General features: G+C 38.3%; 3 protein-coding genes and 1 pseudogene across 6 annotated transcripts; 2 read left to right on the top strand and 2 right to left on the bottom strand.

Moving 5' to 3' along the window:
* Positions 1–3,778: 3,778 nt before the first annotated feature.
* LOC121769367 lies at positions 3,779–6,134 on the top strand (annotated as a pseudogene).
* A 2,946-nt stretch (positions 6,135–9,080) lies between these two features.
* On the top strand, positions 9,081–16,566 carry LOC121785835 (putative transcription elongation factor SPT5 homolog 1). The gene is made up of 22 exons (XM_042184298.1): positions 9,081–9,614; positions 10,911–11,143; positions 11,252–11,398; positions 11,525–11,683; positions 11,784–11,867; positions 12,128–12,198; positions 12,287–12,644; positions 12,758–12,913; positions 12,990–13,087; positions 13,172–13,220; positions 13,302–13,454; positions 13,582–13,725; positions 13,815–13,917; positions 14,165–14,320; positions 14,433–14,478; positions 14,563–14,657; positions 14,748–14,826; positions 15,075–15,129; positions 15,203–15,320; positions 15,406–15,549; positions 15,664–15,764; positions 15,899–16,566. Exons 1-22 carry the CDS (start codon positions 9,287–9,289, stop codon positions 16,142–16,144), a joined length of 3,123 nt encoding a protein of 1,040 aa, XP_042040232.1. The 5' UTR covers positions 9,081–9,286; the 3' UTR covers positions 16,145–16,566.
* A 220-nt stretch (positions 16,567–16,786) lies between these two features.
* On the bottom strand, positions 16,787–19,081 carry LOC121785827 (alcohol dehydrogenase 3). The gene is made up of 10 exons (XM_042184285.1): positions 18,921–19,081; positions 18,594–18,730; positions 18,465–18,511; positions 18,050–18,375; positions 17,890–17,972; positions 17,720–17,795; positions 17,570–17,631; positions 17,376–17,471; positions 17,140–17,301; positions 16,787–17,046 (listed from the first exon to the last, which is right to left on the bottom strand). Exons 1-10 carry the CDS (start codon positions 18,952–18,954, stop codon positions 16,933–16,935), a joined length of 1,137 nt encoding a protein of 378 aa, XP_042040219.1. The 5' UTR covers positions 18,955–19,081; the 3' UTR covers positions 16,787–16,932.
* Positions 19,082–20,869: 1,788 nt separating this feature from the next.
* Positions 20,870–23,657, bottom strand: LOC121785803 (maltose excess protein 1-like, chloroplastic). 4 transcript variants are annotated; one of them, XM_042184272.1, is made up of 10 exons: positions 23,446–23,657; positions 22,576–22,828; positions 22,317–22,490; positions 21,966–22,256; positions 21,813–21,902; positions 21,643–21,744; positions 21,457–21,572; positions 21,325–21,387; positions 21,186–21,247; positions 20,870–21,094 (listed from the first exon to the last, which is right to left on the bottom strand). In XM_042184272.1, the coding sequence occupies exons 2-10, from the start codon at positions 22,792–22,794 to the stop codon at positions 21,012–21,014; spliced, it is 1,200 nt and encodes a 399-aa protein (XP_042040206.1). In that variant the 5' UTR covers positions 22,795–22,828; positions 23,446–23,657; the 3' UTR covers positions 20,870–21,011. The 4 variants fall into 4 exon arrangements, with proteins under 4 accessions (XP_042040206.1, XP_042040190.1, XP_042040182.1 ...); XM_042184256.1 differs by having other exon boundaries at positions 21,454–21,572; positions 23,420–23,651; XM_042184248.1 differs by having other exon boundaries at positions 21,454–21,572; positions 23,446–23,649.
* Positions 23,658–24,326: the final 669 nt, after the last annotated feature.

Genomic DNA, 24,326 nt, shown 5'->3' with positions numbered 1-24,326 from the left:
ACAAGATAATTGAAAAAAATACCAAATTTATAATACACATGGCTATATTTGAAAGTTGTTGAATTGGTTAGGATTTGATCAAACTTTATAATTTCTCCTATAATTTACCAATTTTTAATTATCTCTTTTAATGTACTTATCAGTTACTAGTATTAAGTACCAGTATATGATTACGTTACAATTGCAACGAAGTGGTAAATGTAAAAGATCAACTTAGAATAATTAAGTAGAAATTTAGGATTGGACAATACTAATTTGTTCAAAAAAGTAGAGTGGGATTCGAAAAATAAAATGAAATAATAGTTGGCAACCGCCAAATAAAATGAAATAATAGTTGGCAACCGCCTTATCAGAATACTAGAGCCTGAGCCTGTCAATAATAATTTTCGATTTTTCCATTAATTTAAAGAGACAAATTAAGTATAGATAGAAAAAAGTAAATAAAATAAATAAATGTATACTGAAATTAAATATACATAGTAATTTTGCCCTTACTTGTTTATACCAAACTCAATATGCTTCGTCATCATTATGCTATTTTTTTTTTCTCTTTAGGTCAACTCAATTCCTAAGACCATCCATAATAGGAATAGCCCAGCAATAGCCCAGTCATAGCCCAGCCACTGCCACATCATCAGCACTAAAAATCCTCCTGCCACATCATAAATAGCCCAGCCATAGCCTAGCCACATCATAAATAGCCCAGCCACATCACTAATAACAATTATATAAAATGACATAATTAACAATCACACAATATACGGAATTTAATTTACGAGACATATACGGGAAAAGTTTAATAATACTATTAAAATTTTAAAAAGTACAATAAATTAAAAAAAGTACATTAATTTAAAAAAAAATACATTAATAAAAAAGAGTGACAATTCACTACTCGTTAAAACAAGTGGTGCGAATGAAAATGACGAGCAAAGCGCGTATATATAGTGTTTCGGAAAAAAAAAATTAATTTTCGCGCTGGGCGGTGCGCTGGGCGATCCGGGAGCTGCAATAGCGCCGAAAGGACCGCCCAGCCGACCGCCCAGCGCCACGCCACCGCCCAGCGCTGCTTGGTTTCTCTCTCCAGTCAGCGGCTGGGCGGCTGCAATAGACCGCCCAGCGCCGGCGCTCGGCTGGGCGGTCGCTGGGCGGTTATTGTGGATGGTCTAAAACACAAACACAAGTTTGGTCTCTGTCTGACTGTCATCATTATTACTTTTGAAGTATGGCATAGCCGCATAGCATTCATATTCATTAATAATTTGTTGTCCGGTTATGGGACTTCTTGGCCGTGAATCAGGCCGCCGCCGACATCGATATTGGTGGCTGTGTTTTTTCCGAGTGATGATATTCTATTGCCTGTCGGCTGTCAGTTGAGTGAGTTAATTTATTGGTGGAATGGAATTTTAAAATTAGTGAAGAGTAAGGTGCGATGACACGACACGTGTCATTCAATCCATGCAGTCCCCTACGTCAGACATCATACTATTTCTGTATTTGAATCTGAATCGTAATATACTGCAGCTAAATGGAATATTTTAAGTGTTTATCTCAAGATTCTCAATCATATATATTTATTTTATTTTATTTCTCTAATTATTTTATTTCTTTGTGTGGAGCAGCAGACGATCCCCATCCATGATTAATAGGACTACTAGTTGTCTTCTCTGTTTTTGCCTACTACTCCCTCCGTCCAGCAATTGGAGTCCCATTTCTCCATGGCACGGGTTTTAAGAAAATTGTTGGAGTGTGTAATAAATGGTGTGTGATAGTGGAATTTGGGACCCACCTCAAGTGTGTTAAATTTTTGGCTTCCAAAAATTCGAAATTTGCTGCCAAAAAATATGCATTAAATATGCTTCCAAAATTCAATTCAATTGCATTAAATATGCTTCCAAAATTCGAAATTTGCTGCCAAAAATATGCATCCAACAATTCAATTCACAACTGGAGTTTCAAGGATATGCCAAAGTCACAATTTAAAACTGAATTTAAAATTTACACTCAACTTAATCAAAAATCCTTCAAATCATAATTCATCAAATTAGCTTGAAATATGTTCAACATACAAAATCTACATCTGCTATTGATTCAAAGTACAAAGAGAAAAAATCAAATTTCCCTCTACAAAAAAATTGAGGGAAATGAAGAATCCAAAACTTATCAGCAAATTAAAACATGAAAATGAAGAATTAAACACGAAAATGAAGAATTTATACACAAAAATGAAGAATTAAACACGAAAATTAAACCCCAAAAAAATCGGACAAAATCCAAATCGAAATTTATCAGCAAATCAAAATCGAAAATGACTCACAAAAATTGAACCCAAAACTTCTTCAATTTCAACTCCAAAACCAACAAACCAAACAAAAAACAGAAGAAGAAGACGGTCCTCGTAGGTGGCGGATGAGGATGTGAGCAGGAGGAGGCGGCGATTTGGAGGATGAAGAAGAGGCGGCGTGGATTAGGGTTCCACGGAGAGCGGCGATTGGGAGAGGAGGAGGAGGGCGGCGATTGGGAGAGAAGAATGAGGGAGACCGAGAGTGAGGGTGAGAGAATGAGTGGGGGGTGTTTTTTTATGGCAATTGTGTAAATTAGTAAGAAGGGGGTGGGTAATTAAATTGTCCAAATATGGCAAGTAGAACCGGGACTCCTATTCCCGGACGTCTCAAAACGGAAAAACGGGACTCCTATTGCTGGACGGAGGGAGTACTTCGTAATGACATAATATGTTCTTTGTATTATATAAATCAAAATTAATGAATTATCAAGTACTTACATTTAATTTATAGGAGTACTAATCTGACATTTGGCTTGTGATGATTTTTTAAGTTCATATTTATAAATCTTACTTCATTTATTCCACATTACATAAGTTACTCCGTAGTATTTATTTTGGACACAAGAGAGATACTTAATAAAGTTTAAATGAAATTATTGTACTATAAGAGAATATATAGTAAAATACAAAGCCGATAATTATCACTAGAAGTTTGGTCTCTGTCTCTTTATTACTCTATTTCCCAATTAGTAGTAACTAATTGAAGAGTATGGTACAACATTCATATCCGTTCATATTATAAGAAGATATTGAAATGATCTTTCACGTAATTGTCCCAACACCAAATGAAGTGTTACAATAATTCCTAAGAAACGAAAAAATGGCAACTGAAGTGTTACAATAATTGATAAGATGCAAAAATAATGAGAATTGTGGCGATCGCTTTCTCATTGATACTCCTTTATCCCCATTTGTTTCGTAATTAATCATGAAATCTAGTACTACTAACACTAATATTCAGTATAAAAGGATAGTGTGAGATGACATTACACGAAAATGTAGTGCTTTTCACTTAAACTGCATTTGCAAAGAATAATCTAATTTTTATTTGACCTAGTCACAAAGAAGTAGTAAGTATTAGTACTATGGAAATGCAGTATACGTAAAAGTGTTACTCATTGGAACTTTGTTCATTAATCGCTAGCCAATAGGTCTATTTCTGCATGGAGACCTAAGTGCGAATTAACCCCTTCGGATTCCAATCCATCACTTGTGCCTAACTTCTTGTACAGCAACCTAACATGCTCTTTTTAAAATCAAATCTGTTTCATTCATATTTAATCATTATTATTTAGAATTACTGAGATAGAAGTGTAATAATTGAGAAGGAAATTTCTGAGAAATTACTTAGCTCGTTCGGTAAATTTCTGCATGGACTACTACTCTATTTAAGACACATGCACACCCTCCAAACCCTACACAAATCTTCAAAACCCAAACACAATCTTCAAACCCAGACCGAAAAGCCATGAGTAATATTCTCCACTCTGTTTGTGTCCTATTATGCATCACTCTCTCCCAAGCAGCACCACTAGAAGTAGGATTCTATTCCAACACATGCCCCAACGCAGAATCCATTGTCGAGTCTGTGGTGAGAGGTGCCACTCTCACTAGTCCACGCTCTTCTTCTCCGTCTGCATTTCCACGACTGTTTCGTCAAGGTACTTTATCTAATCCTAATTTCCTTCTCGTTAAATTTTTTTTTGTGCTAACTTTGGACACTAATTGATCAGGGTTGCGATGGCTCAATCCTTATTGACAACGGAGCCGATGACTTGGAGAGGTTCGCCGCCGGCCATCTAGGTCTCGGTGGTTTTGGGGAGATCGAGAGCCAGTGCCCTGGCATTGTTTCGTGCGCCGACATTGTCGCCATGGCCGCTCGAGATGCCATTGCCCTGGTAATTAACTCTACTAGTAATATATATCACTTTCTATTCAAAATTAAACTGATTGTACTGTGTGTGTAGGCTGGAGGTCCGGTTTACGAAGTTGAAACTGGAAGAAGAGACAGAAGGGTTTCAAACCTTAACCTGGCCAATGACATGCCTGATGTCGACGATTCAATCGACACTCTGATATCAAAATTTGTAACCAAGGGCCTTTCACCTCAAGACCTTGTGTTACTTAGTGGTAAACTGATATTATTTATTTTTGTCATTATTTAAATAGCTAGCTAGCGCTAATGAACATATTATTCTGTACACATGCAGGAGCTCACACTATTGGAACAACGGCATGTTTCTTCATGCCGAGGAGGCTGTATGGTTTCAACTCCACAAGTGACTCGGACCCTCGGATCAGTCCTCAGTTCTTACCGGAGTTGAGGCGCATGTGCCCTAAGAACGGGGACACCGGTGCTAGGATTTCTCTGGATCCGGTGACCCCAGGGAGATTCGACAGTCAAGTTATGGACAACATCAAGACAGGGTTTCGCCGTACTGACCTCAGATGCGCAACTGTACGACGGCAGCCTGACCAGAGAGGTGGTGGATTCCTACGCCGGAGGGTCTCGGTTCGGCGGAGCGGATCACCTCCCCCACATCCTACACCATTTGCTACCCCACCAATAAAATAGCGACATGTGCTTGCTCTTTAAAATATTAAAAAACAAGCAAAATCCTACGTGCCACCTTCTTCACAAAATCGTATATACTATCGTCAGACATTTCATCTTCATTTTTCACTGGATTATTATCTCATCTTTGAACATCAAATTGACGCCCTAAAAAATGAAAAAGGACCGACCAATCTAGTTGCCATCTTCCCCAACATCCATTAAAATCCAATTATGTAAAGCCACAAGTCCAATTCATTTTCCAGAAGTCAACAACAGCAACTTCTTCGTGATTCTCTGCCTCTTCAAATTCGTTCTTACAGCAATTTCTAACTCACCATTCCTTCTCAAATTTGACACAACCTCCTGCACTTCTCTCTCTCGACCAGAATCCTCGAATTAGTGAAATCTCCGCCTACTCTCTTATTTTTTTTCTTGCGCCGTCAACCTCCAGCTCTCGGAGTTCACCCGCCAGTGTCGGCCGGTCATGCTTCTATCCGGTCAGAGTGCCGCCTCCGTCGCCGGCGTCCAGCAGCTCTCGCCGCCGCTGCCGTCCCCTATTCCTCTCGTCTTTCTCTCCTTCTATCACTGTCCCAACCGAACAGCAACTCCAATTCGTCGCCCCGCACACGCTGCCGCCTGGTCCTTCGTCGTGCAGCGCTGCTGTTCACCCCGGTCCAGCCACCACTGCTCCACCGTCGCACTCTCTAAATCTCCAACCGACCCGGCGGTGCACCAGCGGGGGGTGGGGGCAGCAAGCTGCAGTCCAGGCGTTCAACTTCCCGAGAGCAGACCGAAACTTAGGGATTGCGATAGGCCGGGGAGGAAGTCGTAGTTGGTTGCGGCGAGGAGGGCGAGCTTCCTGATGTTGACGACGGACTGGATGGGGATATCTGTGAGATGAGGTGCCGGAAGAAGAATCCGAGCAACCAATCAGGCGGCAGTGGGGAAAGTGGCTGCCATTTGGTGGAGATCGAATCGCCGGTGGCGATTTGCAGGGGATCCGAGAGGTGTTGGAGCTTATAGGCAGGGACAAGTAAGGGGAACGAGAGAGAGAGAGGCAGAGGTGGCCAGGTGATGGGGGATTCCGGTGGCTAGCGATTAGTAGTGATGCTCGGAGGCATCGTGGTGGTAGTGCTGCTTTGGATTTTTCAGCGGCGTCATTTTGATGTTTAAGAGGTGAGATTATCAGTAAAAAAGGAAGATGAATGTGTTGATACGATTTTGTGAAGGAAGGTGCCACATAGGATTTTGCTTGTTTTTTAATATTTTAAAGAGCAAACACATGTCGCTATTTTATTAGTGGGGTAGCAAATGGTGTAGGATGTGGGGGAGGTGATCCGCTCCGTCGAACCGAGACCCTCCGGCGTAGGAATCCACCACCTCTCTGGTCAGGCTACCGTTGTACAGTTGCGCATCCGAGGCCAGTACGGCGAACCCTGTCTTGATGTTGTCCATAACTTGACTGTCGAATCTCCCTGGGGTCACCGGATCCAGAGAGATCCTAGCACCGGTGTCCCCGTTCTTAGGGCACGTGCGCCTCAACTCCGGTAAGAACTGAGGACTGATCCGAGGGTCCGAGTCACTTGTGGAGTTGAAACCATACAGCCTCCTCGGCATGAAGAAACATGCCGTTGTTCCAATGGTGTGAGCTCCTGCATGTGTACAGAATAGTATGTTCATTAGCGCTAGCTAGCTATTTAAATAATGACAAAAATAAATAATATAAGTTTACCACTAAGTAACACAAGGTCTTGAGGTGAAAGGCCCTTGGTTACAAATTTTGATATCAGAGTGTCTATTGAATCGTCGACATCAGGCATGTCACTGGCAATGACGGGCACAGGTGGGGTCGGCCGACCCCACCATTGGTCCGTGAATACCTCCGAGCAGGGACGGAACTATCAGCGGCCAAGCCACCGCTCCAGCGGGGGCTTGGCTGGTCCCGGAACCTCCTTACCCATGGTCGCCCTCCGCCCCGACGCCACGACACCGAATGCGAAATGTGTTCAAAGTTGAGAAGCTGAATCGCCAGATTTGGGGAAGAAGATGAAGGAAAATGGGCTTGAACTCATGTTGGAGTATTAATTTTCTATTAGGCCTTAAATTTTATATAATATTTATTGGGCTGTTTTTATAGAATTTTATGATAATAAAACAAGTCCAAGTTTAAACAATTAAACACAAAAACAAAAAAAAACCCAACAATTAAATCCCACATGCTATGCAGCCGAGCATAAATTCTTTTTCACAATTTTGATTTCCTCTTTTAATTTACTTTTTTTTTTCTTCACATTTTATTTTTCTTTTTAATCATGAGCATGACAATTTGTCACCAAATTATCCAAATTTTCATTCTTAAAAGAATATAAAGTTTGCACACACTATATTTTCAATATCCTTACCTTTAATTTAAAATTTCATAGATAAAATATTTTGAGTACAAACATGAACTAATCATCAATTTTATAGACTTTGTAATTTGAATTATTTTTAGTTATTTGAAAAAATATAAAATCCAATTAAGACATACCTAAATAAAATACATCTTAACTTAACTTTTTATTTTAATATTTCTTTTGTACAGATACATTAGTTTTTATTCTAATATTCCTTTATAGATATATTTTGATTGTAATACATATTTTAACTTAACTTTTTACTACATGATCACTTGTTTTCGGATTTCAAATAAAATATTAGGTTTTCTAAATTTGATTGCATATTTTTTATTTTAAAAAAGAAATTGAATGAAACAATAAATCAAACTGTATGGTATATCAATAAATTATTTTTTTAATATTATTATTATTTTAAATAATATTATTTTTTATTAAATTTTAGCATCGGCTAATTTATATTTCTGGTTTCGTCCCTGCCTCTGAGAACCTCCCAGAATTGGCCGTCGAACCAGGGCTGCTCCAGCTCCGACCCCACGCTATGGCTGCTTCGTTGACATGGAAGAGAAAAGAGGAAGAGAATTAGAAAGATAGAGACCGGGGGAGGTGAAATAATTTAACTAAGGAGAATAAGCTTCTTGAAAAAATTGAAGGGACGATAATGGAGAAGAAGAGCGACGCAGTGCTCTAATAATTTTGTTTTAGTACTTTTATTAATATTGATTAATGCGGCGTTCTTTTTTTTCTTTGTTTAAGTGTAAATTTAATTAATAAGATAAGATGTGCTTGATTAGTTTAAATTGTATTTTATCATTAGAGTCTAAGTAAATTCGTGTAAAATATTTTAAAATTTGTTAATTACTAGTACTAAATTAGTATGATTCATTAATTTGATTTGATTTTGAGTTTAATTTTTCTTTAGTTGCAAATAATAATAATATTTGTAAAATTACAAATAAAACTAAACAGTAAACTTTAACGTTAGCAAAAACATATTTAGATGATATAAATGATACATGAAATATTAATGTGTTTTTTCTATTTTCAAAAATATGTTACTCGCATTTATTAATTACTTTGCCAAACAAAAAATAATGCAATATTTAAATTCTTCTAATATATACTAAAAATTATTTAAATACTATATTAAATTTATTAATTATTTTTCGACCCCATGAATTGGATTTTCTGAGTCCGTCATTGATAAAAAACTAGGAAATGGAAACTAACCTAAAGTAGTAATTACTCCACAAACTCATGTACACCAATCCTAGAGTTGTGCAGGGAGGGTCACCTAGGCGTCCAAACCTAGGGTGTCACCTTACGCGTCCAAATCCGAATTTGGAGGTTGTGATATGGTAGAAAAGAGGCAACTAGCGTTTGAAGCATCGATGAATCATGGTTACTTGCGAGCGGAGATAGTTGCGCTTGAAGCGATCGATGGATGGGATAGGCACACCGACAAACAAAGATGAATGTCGTCCGAGGAAAGGTTGACAAAAAAGTCAACATAAATTTATTTAAAAATTTAAGAATATTTTATGGTGGTGTTCGGTTTCTAAAATAAAATAATACTAAAATATAGTATAGGATAGAGTTGTGAGATTATTTTGGTCATATGGGTTAGTTAATTGAATCTCATGAATCAAATAGACTACATATTTAATTGGGGATATAATCTTGCAAACCGAACACTTTCTACTTGAACTATTTTTATTCATAGGAAAAAATAAAATATGGAGTACTTAAATTCGGAGTTTAAAAGAAACTGAGTCAAGTAAAATTTAGATTATGTAGGCATCAACTCGAAGTTCATCAATTTTCTGTCGTTTCAAAGCCGTGCCTGTTTCTAGGGCTTTTTTGTGTCTCACACTCCAGCAACCTCTCACGAAAACTCATATATCTCACAGCCACACTCTCTCCAAATCAAATTCAATTCCTCACAAGCTCTCAATCATCGCTCGGGACGAATTCTGATTGCCAATCGCGATGTCGCGCCGCAGAGACGAATACGAGGACGACGTCGAAGAAGACGACGAATACGACGGCGTAGACGAAGAGGATGATGAGGCCGACGGATACGATGATGGGGGGAAGGTCAAACGGAAGAGGACTACATCGGATTTCATCTACGACGAAGCGGACGAAGACGAAGATGAAGAGGAGGACGACGACGATGAGGATTATGGCGGCGGAGGCGGCGCCAGAAGAAGAGGAGGAGGAGGAGGGAAGCGCCACAAGGGGGCCTCAAATTTTTTCGATTTGGAGGCGCAGGTTGATTCGGATGAGGAAGAGGAGGAAGAGGAAGGGGATGACGGTTAGTATGATTCTTCCTTAATTTCCTTGCGTAGAAATTGGGTTCATTGTTGATTTCGATTTTGGTATCTAGTTGATTTGCCAATTTGTCCTGGACATTGAAATCTAGGGAGAGATGGCATGATGCAGCTTGGCCAAGAGCAGTAGTAAAAATAGGGTTTTTATACCATCCTGGGGGGTAATTTTACGAACTAAGACTGGGATATGTAGTTCCATTCTTTGATGGGATAGGTTGTATTCTATCTGTTTCATATGCAACCTAATCTGCAATGGTGATTTGATTTGAATTCGAACAAACCAATTGAAAATATGCAGCCTCCCCACTCTGAAATGTTTGATTTTTGGCCCTTCCAATTTCTTGTCATCTAATAGCTGCAAACACTATAAAATATTGGTATAAACGATTTCAGAACGCAGTTTTTGTGATTGCATAATGCTTTGAAGATTTAGAGCTGAATTGCTTGATAGTTGGACTTCTATTTGTGCTTCTATTTTTTCTTCCTAGATTTGGGGCCTCTACTTTTATTGCACGAAACCAGTACATCCCCTGGCCAGTTTTCCTTCCTTTCTTATTGTGATTTTTAGGTTCTTTCCCATCAAAAGTTCCTCATATATGCGTATGGGTTTTTATTTTGGGCTATTGGCATCTGTATCAGAAGTTTATGAACATCTGTGAATGCATACCACATGTTGCATTATTGAGAAAGTACAGTTATTTCTGCTTGGGAGACTAGGAGATAAAACAACTTAGGCTCCTGGATTAAAGTGGTTAGGTAATTTATGTTAAAATAGTTAGAACCCGATGAGATTGGTATTTGATCTCAGATTTAAATGACGATATGTCGCGTTTAGTCTTGCTACAATGCATTTGATTAAGCTATGTGGTATTAGATTATTTGTCTTCTTTTTGTTAATGTAGAGTAAGTGAGTAACAGAATATAGTAATTAGGAGAATATATATTTCACTTTATTAAAACTTCCTATGAATGTGAATTTGATCACACTATTGGGTTATTTCTGGATATAGTTGGTCCTATGTGTTGCAGCTAATATCCATCACAATCTCTCAACTTTCTCTGTGTTTTGCTCCTCTGAGCAGTTGTCTTCCCACTTTGTGCTGAGATCAACACTTGTAAATTGGACCTGGAAACGGAAGTCTTATAAAGATGACTTGTGCTCTGTATCACTTCACCTACTAGTTTATTTGAAATCCTACCATTTTTTCTTACAATTTTCTTGTTGAAGCTTTTAGCAGGCTTACTTATCTTTATGTTTTGGTATCTGCCTGCATATACAGATTTCATTGATCCAGGAGCCGATATACCTGATGAGGATGATAGAAGATTGCATCGTCGTCCGCTGCTTCCACGTGAGGATGAGCAAGAGGATGTTGAGGAGATTGAAAGAAGAATTCAGGAAAGATATGCAAGGAGCCTTAATGTTGAATATGACGAGGAAGCAACAGATGTAGAACAGCAAGCTCTACTGCCTTCTGTTAGGGATCCCAAATTATGGATGGTGAAATGTGCGGTATGATAATGGGATGACCCGTCATATCTGGATTTAGTAGAAAATAAGTGTAAATGGATAATCTGAGCTCTTTATTGTCTAATTTGATTTACCTATTGTGCTTTGCAGATTGGCCGTGAAAGGGAGGTGGCTGTTTGTCTTATGCAGAAGTGCATAGATAGAGGACCTGAATTGCAAATCAGATCTGCCGTAGCACTTGATCACCTAAAAAATTTTATATACATAGAGGCAGATAAAGAGGCTCATGTGAAGGAGGTATATCTGCTGAGTTGCTTTCTCTTTCTGTTATAGCTGTACTAGTCTTGATTTTGTGATTGTACATAGTTTAGGCTGATCTAGTTTGGGTGATAAATGAGAGATTTTTTGCGTGATCCAATACAGGCTATTAAGGGTATGCGCAATATATTTACGGGTAAAATAATGCTTGTCCCAATCAAGGAGATGACAGATGTTCTGTCAGTTGAAAGCAAAGCAATTGATATTTCTAGGGATACCTGGGTCAGATTGAAGATTGGTACTTATAAAGGGGATCTTGCGAAGGTATATATAGTTATTGGAACCTTTGTTTTCTTTATATGTCATTTTTTCTTTTGTTTCTTAGCATATATATGAGACTTTGCTTTGGTTTCTTAAATGCAAGGTTGTTGATGTGGACAATGTGCGGCAGAGAGCCACTGTGAAAGTAATTCCTAGGATTGATTTGCAGGCCCTGTCTAACAAATTGGTATGCATCTGTAATTTGTAGTTGGATTTAGTCTGGGACTGACTGTGGTAATTGACTAAGATTTTCCTTTATTCCGTTTTTCTTTGTAAATCAGAGAACTTCCTCGGTTATTTGTCAAATATCTGAGAGTATTTTTTCCTCTTGCAACTTGTAAACCTTTACACATTGTTGGTGATATGATATTAATATTAATATAAAATTAGCATGCAACTTTTACAAATGACCTTTTTATTAACAAGCACATATTGGCCTGCTTTCAGGAAGGGAGGGAAGTCCCCAAGAAGAAGGCATTTACTCCTCCTGCACGGTTTATGAATATTGATGAAGCTAGGTATAGCTGCTTAGTTACTTTCTTCTATTTACTTCATCCCTGATTTCTATTTAAACTTCTGTAATATCATTTAACTTCTTAATTCCAGAGAGCTTCATATACGAGTTGAACGTAGAAGAGATCCAGCTACTGGTGATTATTTTGAAAAAATTGAAGGGATGATGTTCAAGGACGGTTTCTTGTATAAAAATGTCTCATTAAAATCACTCAGCACTCAGAATGTTCAACCAACCTTTGATGAACTCGAAAAATTTAGGCAACCTGGTGAAACTGGGGATGGGGACATGTCAAGTTTGTCTACACTATTTGCAAACAGAAAGAAAGGTCATTTTATGAAGGGTGATAGGGTTATAGTTGTCAAGGGAGATCTTAGAAACTTGAAAGGATGGGTGGAGAAGGTCGAGGAAGATACTGTTCATATTAAACCAAATGAAAAGGGCCTTCCGGTGAGTAAATTTAATATACTTTTGCTCATGCAATATCTCAAATTCCATCTCTGGATGCGGATCATGGCAATTGTTAGAAAGAAATTTACCATGTTTCACCTGTTGATTTCTAGAAAACCCTGGCTATTAGCGACAAAGACCTTTGTAAGTACTTTGAACCTGGAAACCATGTAAAGGTCGTGTCTGGTGCTACAGAGGGTGCAACCGGTATGGTTGTCTCAGTTGAAGGTCATGTGGTGAACTTAGTCTCAGACACAACAAAGGAACTTGTACGCAACTATCTTTCTATTATAATTTTTTTGTTTGATCATGTGCCGATGTCATTCCTGTTTTGTTTTTTCGTAGATACGTGTCTTTGCGGACAATGTTGTGGAGAGCTCTGAAGTAACATCTGGTGTAACTAAGATTGGTGATTATGAGCTCCATGATCTTGTGGTGCTCGAGTAAGTTTTGTATTTATTTTTTCGCAGTTTTAATTTTCCATATTTCTCCTTCTAGGTTTTACTCATTGACAATGATTTGTGCAGTGACAATAGTTTTGGTGTTATTATACGAGTCGAGAGTGAAGCCTTTCAGGTGAGTGTCTCAAAACAAGAAGTTAGTGAAAACTGAAAACTATCAGTTCATTGTTCCTAACTAGTATTGGCTGCAATTCAGGTTCTTAAGGGTGTTCCAGAGAGACCTGATGTCGCTCTTGCGAGGTTAAGAGAGATTAAATACAAGGTTGACAAGAAGATTTTTGCTAAAGATCGGTACAAGAATACACTGTCTGTGAAAGACGTTGTTAAAATTCTTGATGGTCCGTGTAAGGTGCGTTGTCTTCAACTTTATTGGTTGTTACTTGACGATGTTTGACTGTCTAAAATTTGGGAAACTATTGTCTCCTGGTTCCTTCTTATCCAGTTGCTTACTCCATATCTATTTTGCCTCATTCCAGGGAAAACAGGGTCCAGTTGAACATATCTACAAAGGAGTTTTGTTTATTTATGATCGGCATCACCTTGAGCATGCTGGTTTTATTTGCGTAAAATCGGACTCTTGTATGATGGTTGGTGGATCACGGGCGAATGGTGAAAGGAATGTATGGATCTTATCAGTTATCAAGCACCCATTTGACATTCTACTTGCTCATTTGCTTGGTTGCATCTATTGACAATGCCTTTTATGCAGGGCAATTCCTTGACATCAAAATTTTCGCATCTGAGAACTCCACCACGTGTTCCCCACTCCCCCATGAGACCACCTAGAGGTGGTTATGGTGGTCATAACAATTGTAAGTAATTTGCATGCATATAAGACTATCGAACTCGTCTATGTGGGTCTTCCTGTGGTGTGATTATCACCGTGGCTGTGGTACCCGTACTTCTAAGGTTCAAAGCTGATAAAATTAATGTGGTCGCCTACATATCACATTATTCATGTGTTCTTTTCCATTTGATGCTCACTGATTTATTTTGGCCACAGTTTTGTGATAAAGTTTATTCCACACTTCTCATGAGTTGATAATTTTGATTGAACAGTCGGAGGAAGAGGAGGTGGAAGAGGCCATGATGCTTTAATAGGAGCCACTGTGAAAATTCGTCTTGGCCATTATAAAGGTTGCAAGGGACGTGTTAAAGATGTCAAAGGTACCACTGTTCGGATTGAATTAGAATCTCAGATGAAGGTTGTTGCAGGCAAGTCCCCCTTTTGGGAAATGGTTTTCCTGGCCCTTTTTTTTATTTTCATTTCCGATTTCCTATTTCTTTTGCATCATAGCGATTGATGGCAACCTTGGGCCTTTTGCAGTTGATCGTAGTCATATTTCGGATAATGTCAATGTTACGCCATCCAGGTAAGAGTGGATAACTTTGAATTTTGTAGGTCTTTGCATTTTTTAGGTCCTTAGTTTTAAGCTCTGATTTGCTCTCTTCACCAGGGAAACTTCCAGGTATGGTATGGGAAGTGAGACCCCGATGCATCCTTCTCGCACTCCTCTGCATCCATATATGACTCCTATGAGGGACTCTGGAGGTATGTTTTATGATAGTTCATTTTTTGGTCCTAGTTGCAATTTTAGTGTGGCTATTTGCTGATGTCTATCGTTCCTTAATTCTTGTGCAGTAACTCCTTACCATGATGGTATGAGGACACCTATGCGTGACCGAGCATGGAATCCGTACACACCAATGAGTCCACCAAGGTATTCTTTCTTGAAAAGAAGATGCATCTATATCAAAGTATTTGTCGTGAAGTGTGGAATGAAACTAATTTTAATGCATCTTATTGAAAATCTATAAACTGTGATTAAAAGTTTTGGGCTTATGCTTTACAATGAGTTTGTTCTGTCAAGGAAATTATATTTTCAAACTTTCCATCTACTTGCTTAATAATTTGAATCAGTATTGCTCTCAATTGTATGTTAATGGAACTGGAATGATTAAATATCAGGGACAATTGGGAAGATGGAAATCCTGGTTCTTGGGGCACAAGTCCACAATATCAGGTATATCTTGGTGCATTATAACAAGTCAACTTGCTACTTTCTCATTGTGTAACAATTTCTTAAATATTATCAGCCAGGAAGTCCTCCTTCACGAGCATATGAAGCACCTACACCTGGTTCTGGTTGGACAAATACCCCAAGTAACAATTACAATGAGGCAGGCACACCGAGAGATAGCGGATCTGCTTATGGTGATTCAGCACTACTCTCATCATATTACACTCGGCACACAAGTGTAGGAATTCTGTTTGACTTGAAATTGTGTTCGTTTTTCAGCAAATGCTCCAAGTCCTTACTTGCCCTCCACTCCTGGTGGACAACCTCCAATGACTCCAAGTTCTGCATATTTACCTGGGACACCTGGTGGGCAGCCGATGACACCTGGAAGTGGTGGCTTGGATATGATGTCGCCTGTCGTAGGTTTGTCATTATATCTCTCATTCATAACTGTTTTTTTTCTTTTTGCGCTTACTTATGAAGTTTTTGCAGTTGTGTTAATATCTTGTTACAATCTATGGGACTGCTCTATTGCAGGTGCAGATAGTGAAGGGCCTTGGTTCCTACCCGGTATTTTGGTCAATGTTCGGAGGCCTGGTGATGACACTACTCCAGGAGTTATAAGAGAAGTGCTTCCGGTAGTCCATTCTTCATCATTTACCTTGGATTATTAAATTTTGTTATGTCCGGAATAAATGATAGTCGACATATGGAGGAGGACACGATGATATTCATAACTGTTACTTATGGTACCGTTTTTCTAATCTTCTAGGATGGCTCGTCTAAGATAGCTCTTGGATCAAGCGGTAATGGTGATGTGGTGACTGCCCTTCCCAATGAAATTGAGGTAGTGCCACCAAGGAAGTTGGACAAGATTAAGATCATGGGAGGTGCGCACCGTGGGGCGACCGGGAAGCTTATTGGTATTGACGGTACTGATGGAATCGTGAAAGTTGACGACACACTGGACGTCAAGATCTTAGACATGGTATCATTGGCGAAACTAGTTCAAGCGTGAAAGACGAAGCTGAATCCGGTGATCACCTGAGGTCAATGTTTTGGCAGATGGCAACAAGGTGTTGGGAATGAAATCGAATCCTTCTAAGTTGGGCAAGAAATGCAGAAACTGCTACTACAACAAAGGGAAGAATAGAGAATCTGACAAGTTCGAATTGTTGTAGCCATTTGCCTAGTAAAATCATTTACCTAATCGGAGCTGCTGTATATTTATGATTTACTATTAGTTTAGTCTATTAGTCTAGTGGAGTACTCCTACTATATTTCACTTTGTTGAATGCTCAATTGTATAAGTAGTTTCACTTAGTTGAATGCTCAACATTGTCATATGCTACCACTTAAAACATCTGCTTTACATACTAAAATTCCAGTAATAAAAGACAAAATTGTGTACATCTATCTGGATGTACAGTTCCAATTCAATTTGGTTTAATTTCTGTGTGTTTGAAATGTTATAGTAGTAGTATTGATTAGTCCAACTTATTGTTATAACAATATTGGTATTTTTACATAGAGACTAACTGTTACTTCTATCTAATAAAATATACATCAATTTTGCTATTTTAATTCTATGATTTCGATATGAAACTCATAAAAAAGATTATGTTTAATTAAACTTGAACATATATAGACAAAAAACAGGTAGATCAATCTGGAAATATTACTTCATATCATCATTATTCAGACGATACAACCAACCAGAAAGATAGAAGAAAATACATAGAAAATCAAAGGCAACAATATTTAAACAAGGGGTAGTTGTATCATCATGCTCATCATCTTGCTGGTTCATTCCATTCGAATAACACAACGAAGCCCCTCCCCTTTAAGCATCAGCTCAAAGGCCTTGTTGATCTCTGCAAATGGCACTGTGTGTGTTATGAACTTGTCCACTTCCAGCTCCTGCACCATTTCCAACCAATTATTTCATGAATTCATGATTCCAGTATGGAGTATATACTCCACTATATCTAATAACACTAGATCATTACTCACCTTGTTCATGTACATCTCCACAACTGATGGAAGATCAGAACGAGGCTTGTAGTTCCCAAAGAAAGTCCCCTTGAGAGTCCTCTCATTCAAGAAGTTCACTGGATGAGTCTTGAACACAGCCTCCTTGTGAGGCACTCCAACAAGAACCGCCACTCCCCATCCCTATCATCATCATCGTCATTGTCATTCTACAAATCAATTGCAAAACATGTGTGTATGTATGTTGTATAACTTACATCATGGACACATTCAAAGGCTGAGATCATGGCATTGATGTTTCCGGTGCACTCAACGCTCCGGTCCACGCCTCCATCAGTCATCTCAGCAATCACCTACACAACCAAAAACTTTAAGAATCAAATGCTATACTAACTAAATTTAACATCAAAGTAGAGGCCTAGGCAATTAATTCGGAAAAAAAAAACCAAACCTCTTGGACTGGCTTGTTGTAGTCTTTAGGGTTCACAAACTCAGTCACACCAAACTTCTTAGCTGCATAAACATACACTAACATTAGACACATCACTTCAAATTTTGAGCAAATGCATTTGATTAATTAATTAATTGCTAAATTGCACACCTTCTTCAAACCTAGCAGGATTCAAGTCCACACCAATCACTCTAGAAGCACCAGCCAGTCTTGCTCCTTCTGCAGCCTAAAAACATCACAAAAAAAAAAATTCAAAACCACCCCAATCTCTTGTGATCATGCTTGAAAACAACAAGGTTTTTGTGTCTGAAATAACATACACCAAGTCCAACTGCACCAAGCCCAAAAACAGCAACAGAAGAGCCCTTGAAGGGTTTTGCAACATTCAAAGTAGCACCAAGCCCTAAAACACCAAAACAAATCCAACATCACTTTCATTTCACATCCTCCAATTGAACAAAAACACACACAAACACGCACCTGTGGAGATGCCACAGCTGAGGACACAGACTTTGTCGAGAGGGGCTTGGGGGTTGATCTTGGCCAAACAGCCAACGTGGAGCACGGTGTACTCACTGAATGTGGATGTGCCAAGGAAATGGTAAACAGGTTTTCCATTGATGGAAAATCTTGATTTTTGATCACCGATCATGACTGCCCTTTCGGTGTTGATTCGAAGTAGGCTGCACATGTTGCTCTCGGCGGATTTGCAGTGAGCACAGTCTCCACATTCCCCGGTGAACACGGGGAGCACGTGATCGCCTGGTGCCACCTCCGTTACGCCCTCTCCCACGCTCTCCACAACCCTATACACACATACATAAGCATTTTTAAAAAGTTGCTAGAAAATTCAAGAATCCATCAAGATCAAAACTTTATTAGGAATTAGACATACCCTGCTGCCTCATGTCCCAGAATCCGAGGAAAGACTGAATCTTGAGACTGAAATAAATCATTCAATTACACCATGGGGGAGAGAGAGAGAGAGAGAGAGAGAGAGAGAGAGTGGTTGGATCTGAGTTACCTTGGCTTCCCAGAAGTAGACATCGGTGTGGCAAAGAGAGGTGTAGAGAATCTTAATCCGGACCTCCATTTTCTGCGGCGGAGCCACTTCCACCTCCTCAATCACCAGCGGCTTCCCGGCCTCCCATGCAACAGCAGCTTCAAACACACACACACATACACAAAAGGTGTTAAAAATGAATAAATCGAAGGCCCTTTACTTCATTATAGCTTCTTGAATCCAAAAAACACAAACATGATACTGAAAAAACATCAAAGATAGGATCTTTTTCATTATTTTCCAATGAATGAAGATCAAAAGTAGAGCAAATTAAACTAAAGATCATACCTTTACACTTGATGACTTTACCCACAGTTGCCATTTCAGATTAATGTTTCTTGAAGGAAGTAGTTTTGCTTAGTAAAGTAGAAATGAAAGATGAGTTTTTGGGTTGCTGTTGGCGGCTATTTATACAAGTAAACTAAGCCAGTGTGACGAATAAGGATGAATCTTTCCCACTTAATTTAAATTATTATTTATTAAAATTTGAAAAAAAGAATGAATACAAGAGGCTAAAACGAATCCATGTATTGGTTTCATATGATTGGTTGGGTTAGTGGTCTGGTTTTTGCCGTTTGTTTTAACTTCTGATTTTCTTTAATTTAATCAAAGTGGGGTTTATTGTTAATATCTTTGATGTGGCCCTCATGACATTAATTATATGACTTTTCTAAGTATATAAATTTAGTTTATTACAATACTACCTTAAAGTGACAATGCAACCTTTAGATACTTCCTCCACTATCTAGAACCTCACATACAATTATATACTTACCTCGTATGCAGCTTCCTAATCTTTACAACTTCACCTATTAAAAATATTTTGCTATAGATAACATTTACTTAAATTAAGTTTGCCGTTTTTTAGATCACATGGCTTGGCCTCAAAAAAGATGACGAAGTGGTGGGGTCCATGCAAATGAAATACCACTTGCCCATAAATCCTTTGTGCTTCAATGGTTTTTACAATAAACTCGTAACTGTCGTTTTAGTATATTAGTCAAACCTGTGCAAACATGGGGCAGAAAGAAAATATCGATAAGAGACTTTATTTTCTAAATTTATCAGAAAATATATTTTTTGTTGAATATAGTAAAATTTGAAAATATAGTGATCTAGTCCATGATAACGGTCAGCGGAGCCTAAGAACTATAGTTTCATAGTTTGTGCTTAGTAATTGTATTTGTAAATTATATAGTGAAAACATCACTGATCCCTCAAACATAATTTGGTAAATAATTCATGCTTTTATTGGTTTATATTCATGATTATCCTGTGATTATTTCCTAATTTTTAGATGATTTAGATCATTAATATTAATATGAGTTGTGTATATCTATTGACATAAAAAATTGAATAAATTTGAAAACAAGTTGATCCTAAAGTAAAATCTGATCTTAATTTTCCATATTCTCATTTCCGCTACACATATTCTTATATCACAATCTTTTATTTTTGAAGAAATTATTGTGCTACAAGCAAATTCCAACATTGGTGCGAATACTACTATGTTAGTAAAACTTTGAGCTATTGTACAATTATGTTAATTTACGTTGTCGGATGACTTTTAGCCGATTTGCATTAATTGTTTTTTATTCTAATTGAATATATTCTTGTTGAACAAGTTTACAAATTGCCTTGATTTGCTACTTATTACTAAAACCATAACTAAGTTGAAAACTCGTAATCAATTACCTAAAATTGAAAAAATCGTGAGAATATTTTGTCACATGTTTTTATCTTTACTTCTTTTTCACTAAATATTATGCTAAATGTCCTCGTGATTTTTCGAGGATGATCTAATATTACCTTCTATTTATGATATGATATGATAACTGTTGTAAGAATATGATTCTATAATCAAAGGGATTAGATAATCCCATAGTGCCATTAATTTGACGTGAGCCATAGGTCTTTCTTGATTTAGTATATGTGGTACAATTTTGTTTATTTTAATTTTCTAGAAATTTTCTTCCCTTCATTCGATTTCGTTCTCGAAATAGTTGATTTATAACATGAGAGATTTATGATTTTCCTGGATATCAATCATCAGCCCAATTTGTTCGCCAAAGATGATTACGGATATATTTAAATTTCATGATATTTTACTTGTATTTTAAAATTGCATGACAAATCAAAATTTGATGGGTTTTTAGGCACTTTGCTTATTAAAATAGGCAAAGCGCCTAAAAAACCATTCCATCTATTATCATTACAAAAACAAAAAACAGACCAAATAGATAAATCAATTATTTTATTAGTAAGCACATGCAAGTAATCACTCTACCCAACTAGATTTTACAACATGTGTCTTCTACCTTATTCGCTTTGCTATAAACAGATAATTTGGTAGATATGTTAATCAGCATTGTAAAAACATCAATGTCCTAAAATGAGATCTTTTAAAGAAGTGAAGGATGAGTGGTGTCCATGCACTTGTGCATCTCTCCACAAAGTAATTCCTGTCCCAACACAAACTTAATCATCAACAACAATTAAGACAATAATATGTGGATATATATATATACAAATCAAATGGGACAAAAAACTCACCTATCCAACCAAGAAACCCAAGAGTTGAAACCAAGAACAACTCCCAGCTAATACTATTAAAGCTGAAACAACACCAAATTTCATTACTTCAACCATACAAAAACACTGCTTTCCACATAACATAGTGTGACTAGTTTACCGGTACAAGCAGACGAGGTTACCCCACCCGTAGAAAACACACGCCCAAGTCGAACCAGTGAACCTGCAGACAGATTATAGTCACAACCGGAGGCTCAGTTGATGATGATAACGAGTGTAACAAGCATACCACATTAAATCCCGAGTAAGTAGTGCTCGTGGGATCAGCAGGCCGTTGCCAATCATGGCCAGCAACATTGTCACGGCTGACAGACCTTTCATGTTTTCGGGATTCAGAAGATTTGTCGACTGGAAAAGCAATCACAAAAAGATTAGATTGAAGTCATATTTGTATGCATCTTGGAAGAAGAAATATAACCATTTGTGCAACAGGCATCCACATGAAGAGAAGCGTGGCTGTCCATCCGGATACTGATCCGAGAATGTTTACACCTTTCTTCGACAGTTTCCCCATGCGTGCCTAAAAAGTCAGACGATGATGGTAAGAAGACCTTCAAATCCCGTAGAGCTATATATAACTAAGCATACCATAGAAACGACGAGCACTGCAGTGAAAAGGGCAATGCAGCCTGGGAATACAGTGTTTGGAATGATTGGGACGAAAGTAGACCACATGACCTGCACCATAACATAATTAAGACCACACAAGGAACAAATTTATAGCATAACTAGTTTCCTTACTTGTGGAAGTGCCGATAGCCCTGCTATGGTTATAAATTCTTCCCAAGATTTCCAGATTCCATTGTTAAGCAAATCGAAGTGTTTCAACAAATTTATGATCAAACCGGATGCAGTCACTATCGAAGTGGCCACAAAATGAGGAAGAGGCATAGCTTCAGCTACAGCCAGCTGCAAGATCACCACGTATATGGATACGACTCCTAGCAACTGGATCGCCACGGCTTCACTTTCCTTCTTCTTGATAAAATACGAGAGCAAAGAGAGATTCCCGAGCAATCCAGTAAGCATACCCTGCAAACAAAAGTGATGAATCTATGCTCAAAATAGTAAGGAATGTTATGAATCTCTCACCAGCCACGGAACAGCCAAAAGTGCGGAGTTATTCCCTGCCATCAGATTCCGATGATTGAGTATGATCTGAGGCAGTTGCAGTAAGAGAAAGGGTAGATTTGCAGCTCCAGCGAATTTTGCTGTGGCCGCGTCCCATTCCTCAAAGGTCTTGAGCTTCTTCACACGCAGTGGTTCCTAAGTTCATCGCAATCATTACTCAGCAAGAATTGGAAGCAAATATCTCAGAGACGAAATTGATAGATTTCAACACTAAAAGTACCCGACTTATGGAATGTGCACCGTCAGAGCTTACAGCAGAGACTGGTTTGAGCCTAGAGCTACAGATGGATTGGCTTGACAAGATACTCTTCATTAAGTGTAGTTCATAGCTTCTGACTCCTCGATAATGTAGTTGAGCACGCGGAAATAACCCCAGGCTTCGTGGATTAGAGCTTATGGGCAGCTTTAACTTACATTTTAGCAATAGCAAATCCTCCATTGTTAGCAAATAGTTGAGGAAATCACATCCCCCTCTTCACAGAAACAAAATCAAGAAAGATATGTTATTGATGGAGAAAATGCATTCTGTAAAAATGAGGCATACATATCATATTGTAGTAACTGTTATCCATTCTAAACATCATATTGCAATAAAACTGAATGGGGAAACCTTTGAACAAATTTAATTATCTCAAGATTTTCAAATATAATTCTATATTACCCCACTATAGCAAAATGCTTATGAGTTCAAGAAGACAACTAGTTCTAGACCAAAAATCAAGAAAGCCAAACAACCAAGAACCAACAAAGGCAAGAAAAAGAAACCACAAACAAAGCAAAGGAAACCCAAAAGCTGACGGTCAATCACGCACCACCACCAACCTCATCAACCACAGAATATGCACAGACTCCACTCAAAGTGAGAAAACATACCATACCAATTCACTATTATACCCAAAAATCAACTATGATCATTGATCACTCAAAACTCCCATACTCAGCACATATTCTCATTGTTGCAAACATAAAAAAGCAATCTTTTCTCTAAATTTCAAGAACCCATCACCCTTCATCTGGGCATTTCTACAGACAGGTGTAAGACATCAGTAAACACATTCACGCACAAGTGATGAAGTGAGCCTGAACCAACCAATGCAAGAAGCTGGAACAGAGCTATGAGCTACCCAAAGGAGTGAAAAGGTGAATTGTTTCTTGAAATGGGGAAAATCCGATCCGGTGAGAGTGGGAAGAAGCATATGGGGTGTTGATAAAGGAGGGAACAAACGGTTTGGTACCGCAATAAATCTGATTGGGATTCATTGCTTACGCCAATATACATTACATTTTCATACATATACATACATACACGTCACAATTAATAATTCGTGTATTTGTGGGAACAAAGGTTTCAGATTCGAATATACAACATGGTTTAGGATGGGATAACGACGCAACAAATGTTTCTGTGACACGATAGCCAAATGAAATTACAATGTGGACAAAATCATAGATTCTCGAGGAAATTTGTGGCCAATGATTCCATCCCACACACTATGTCTTACCTAGATAAGAATCTCAGGTGAAAACAAAATTACTTAATTCTTTTCATCCAACATTAACCGTCTTACATATTCTGATGCGCCAATTTAAATGAATCATTATCCTTGCTTCAATTAGACCATCCATTACGGGTCTCGCCGGCGTCTCGCGTCCCGTCCCGGAGAGACGGGACCCCGGCGCGACTCGTTGCAGCTCGCCGTCCCGTCCCGTCCCGCGCCGTCCCGCGTCTCGTCCCGAGTCGCGTCCCGTCGAGCCAAGAGACGGGCTGTCTCACCACGCGCCTAGGCGACGTGGCGCGACCCGGCGTCGTCACGTGCTGACGCAATAAATATATTTTTTTAAAAAATTGAATTTTAAAAAAAATTAAATTAAATTAAAAGAAATTTTTTTTCTAACGGTAATAATACCGTTTTTTTGTTTTTTTTTTATTTTTTTAATTTTTAATTAATTTTTTTACTCTATAAATACTCC

The sequence above is a fragment of the Salvia splendens genome, chromosome 2 (genome assembly GCF_004379255.2).
Source record: "Salvia splendens isolate huo1 chromosome 2, SspV2, whole genome shotgun sequence".
Classification (NCBI taxonomy): Eukaryota; Viridiplantae; Streptophyta; class Magnoliopsida; order Lamiales; family Lamiaceae; genus Salvia; species Salvia splendens.
The sequence above is the reverse complement of the archived record's forward strand: the minus strand, read 5'-3'. Positions and strand labels throughout refer to the sequence as shown.

What these genes read in the sequence shown, in the direction of transcription:
- LOC121785835 (XM_042184298.1), top strand. Translation starts at nt 9,287, where the DNA reads ATGTCGCGCCGCAGAGACGAATACGAGGACGACGTCGAAGAAGACGAC. An exon ending in CATGATCTTGTGGTGCTCGA is followed by an intron (nt 13,088 to 13,171) that starts GTAAGTTTTGTA and finishes TGATTTGTGCAG; the next exon opens with TGACAATAGTTTTGGTGTTA. An exon ending in TCCTATGAGGGACTCTGGAG is followed by an intron (nt 14,658 to 14,747) that starts GTATGTTTTATG and finishes ATTCTTGTGCAG; the next exon opens with TAACTCCTTACCATGATGGT.
- LOC121785803 (XM_042184256.1), bottom strand. Translation starts at nt 22,794, where the DNA reads ATGGAGGATTTGCTATTGCTAAAATGTAAGTTAAAGCTGCCCATAAGC. An exon ending in GTGCACATTCCATAAGTCGG is followed by an intron (nt 22,491 to 22,575) that starts GTACTTTTAGTG and finishes CGATGAACTTAG; the next exon opens with GAACCACTGCGTGTGAAGAA. An exon ending in AACCTCGTCTGCTTGTACCG is followed by an intron (nt 21,248 to 21,324) that starts GTAAACTAGTCA and finishes GTGTTGTTTCAG; the next exon opens with CTTTAATAGTATTAGCTGGG.
- LOC121785827 (XM_042184285.1), bottom strand. Translation starts at nt 18,954, where the DNA reads ATGGCAACTGTGGGTAAAGTCATCAAGTGTAAAG. An exon ending in CTGGGACATGAGGCAGCAGG is followed by an intron (nt 18,376 to 18,464) that starts GTATGTCTAATT and finishes ATGTGTGTATAG; the next exon opens with GGTTGTGGAGAGCGTGGGAG. An exon ending in TGGAGATGTACATGAACAAG is followed by an intron (nt 17,047 to 17,139) that starts GTGAGTAATGAT and finishes GAAATGGTGCAG; the next exon opens with GAGCTGGAAGTGGACAAGTT.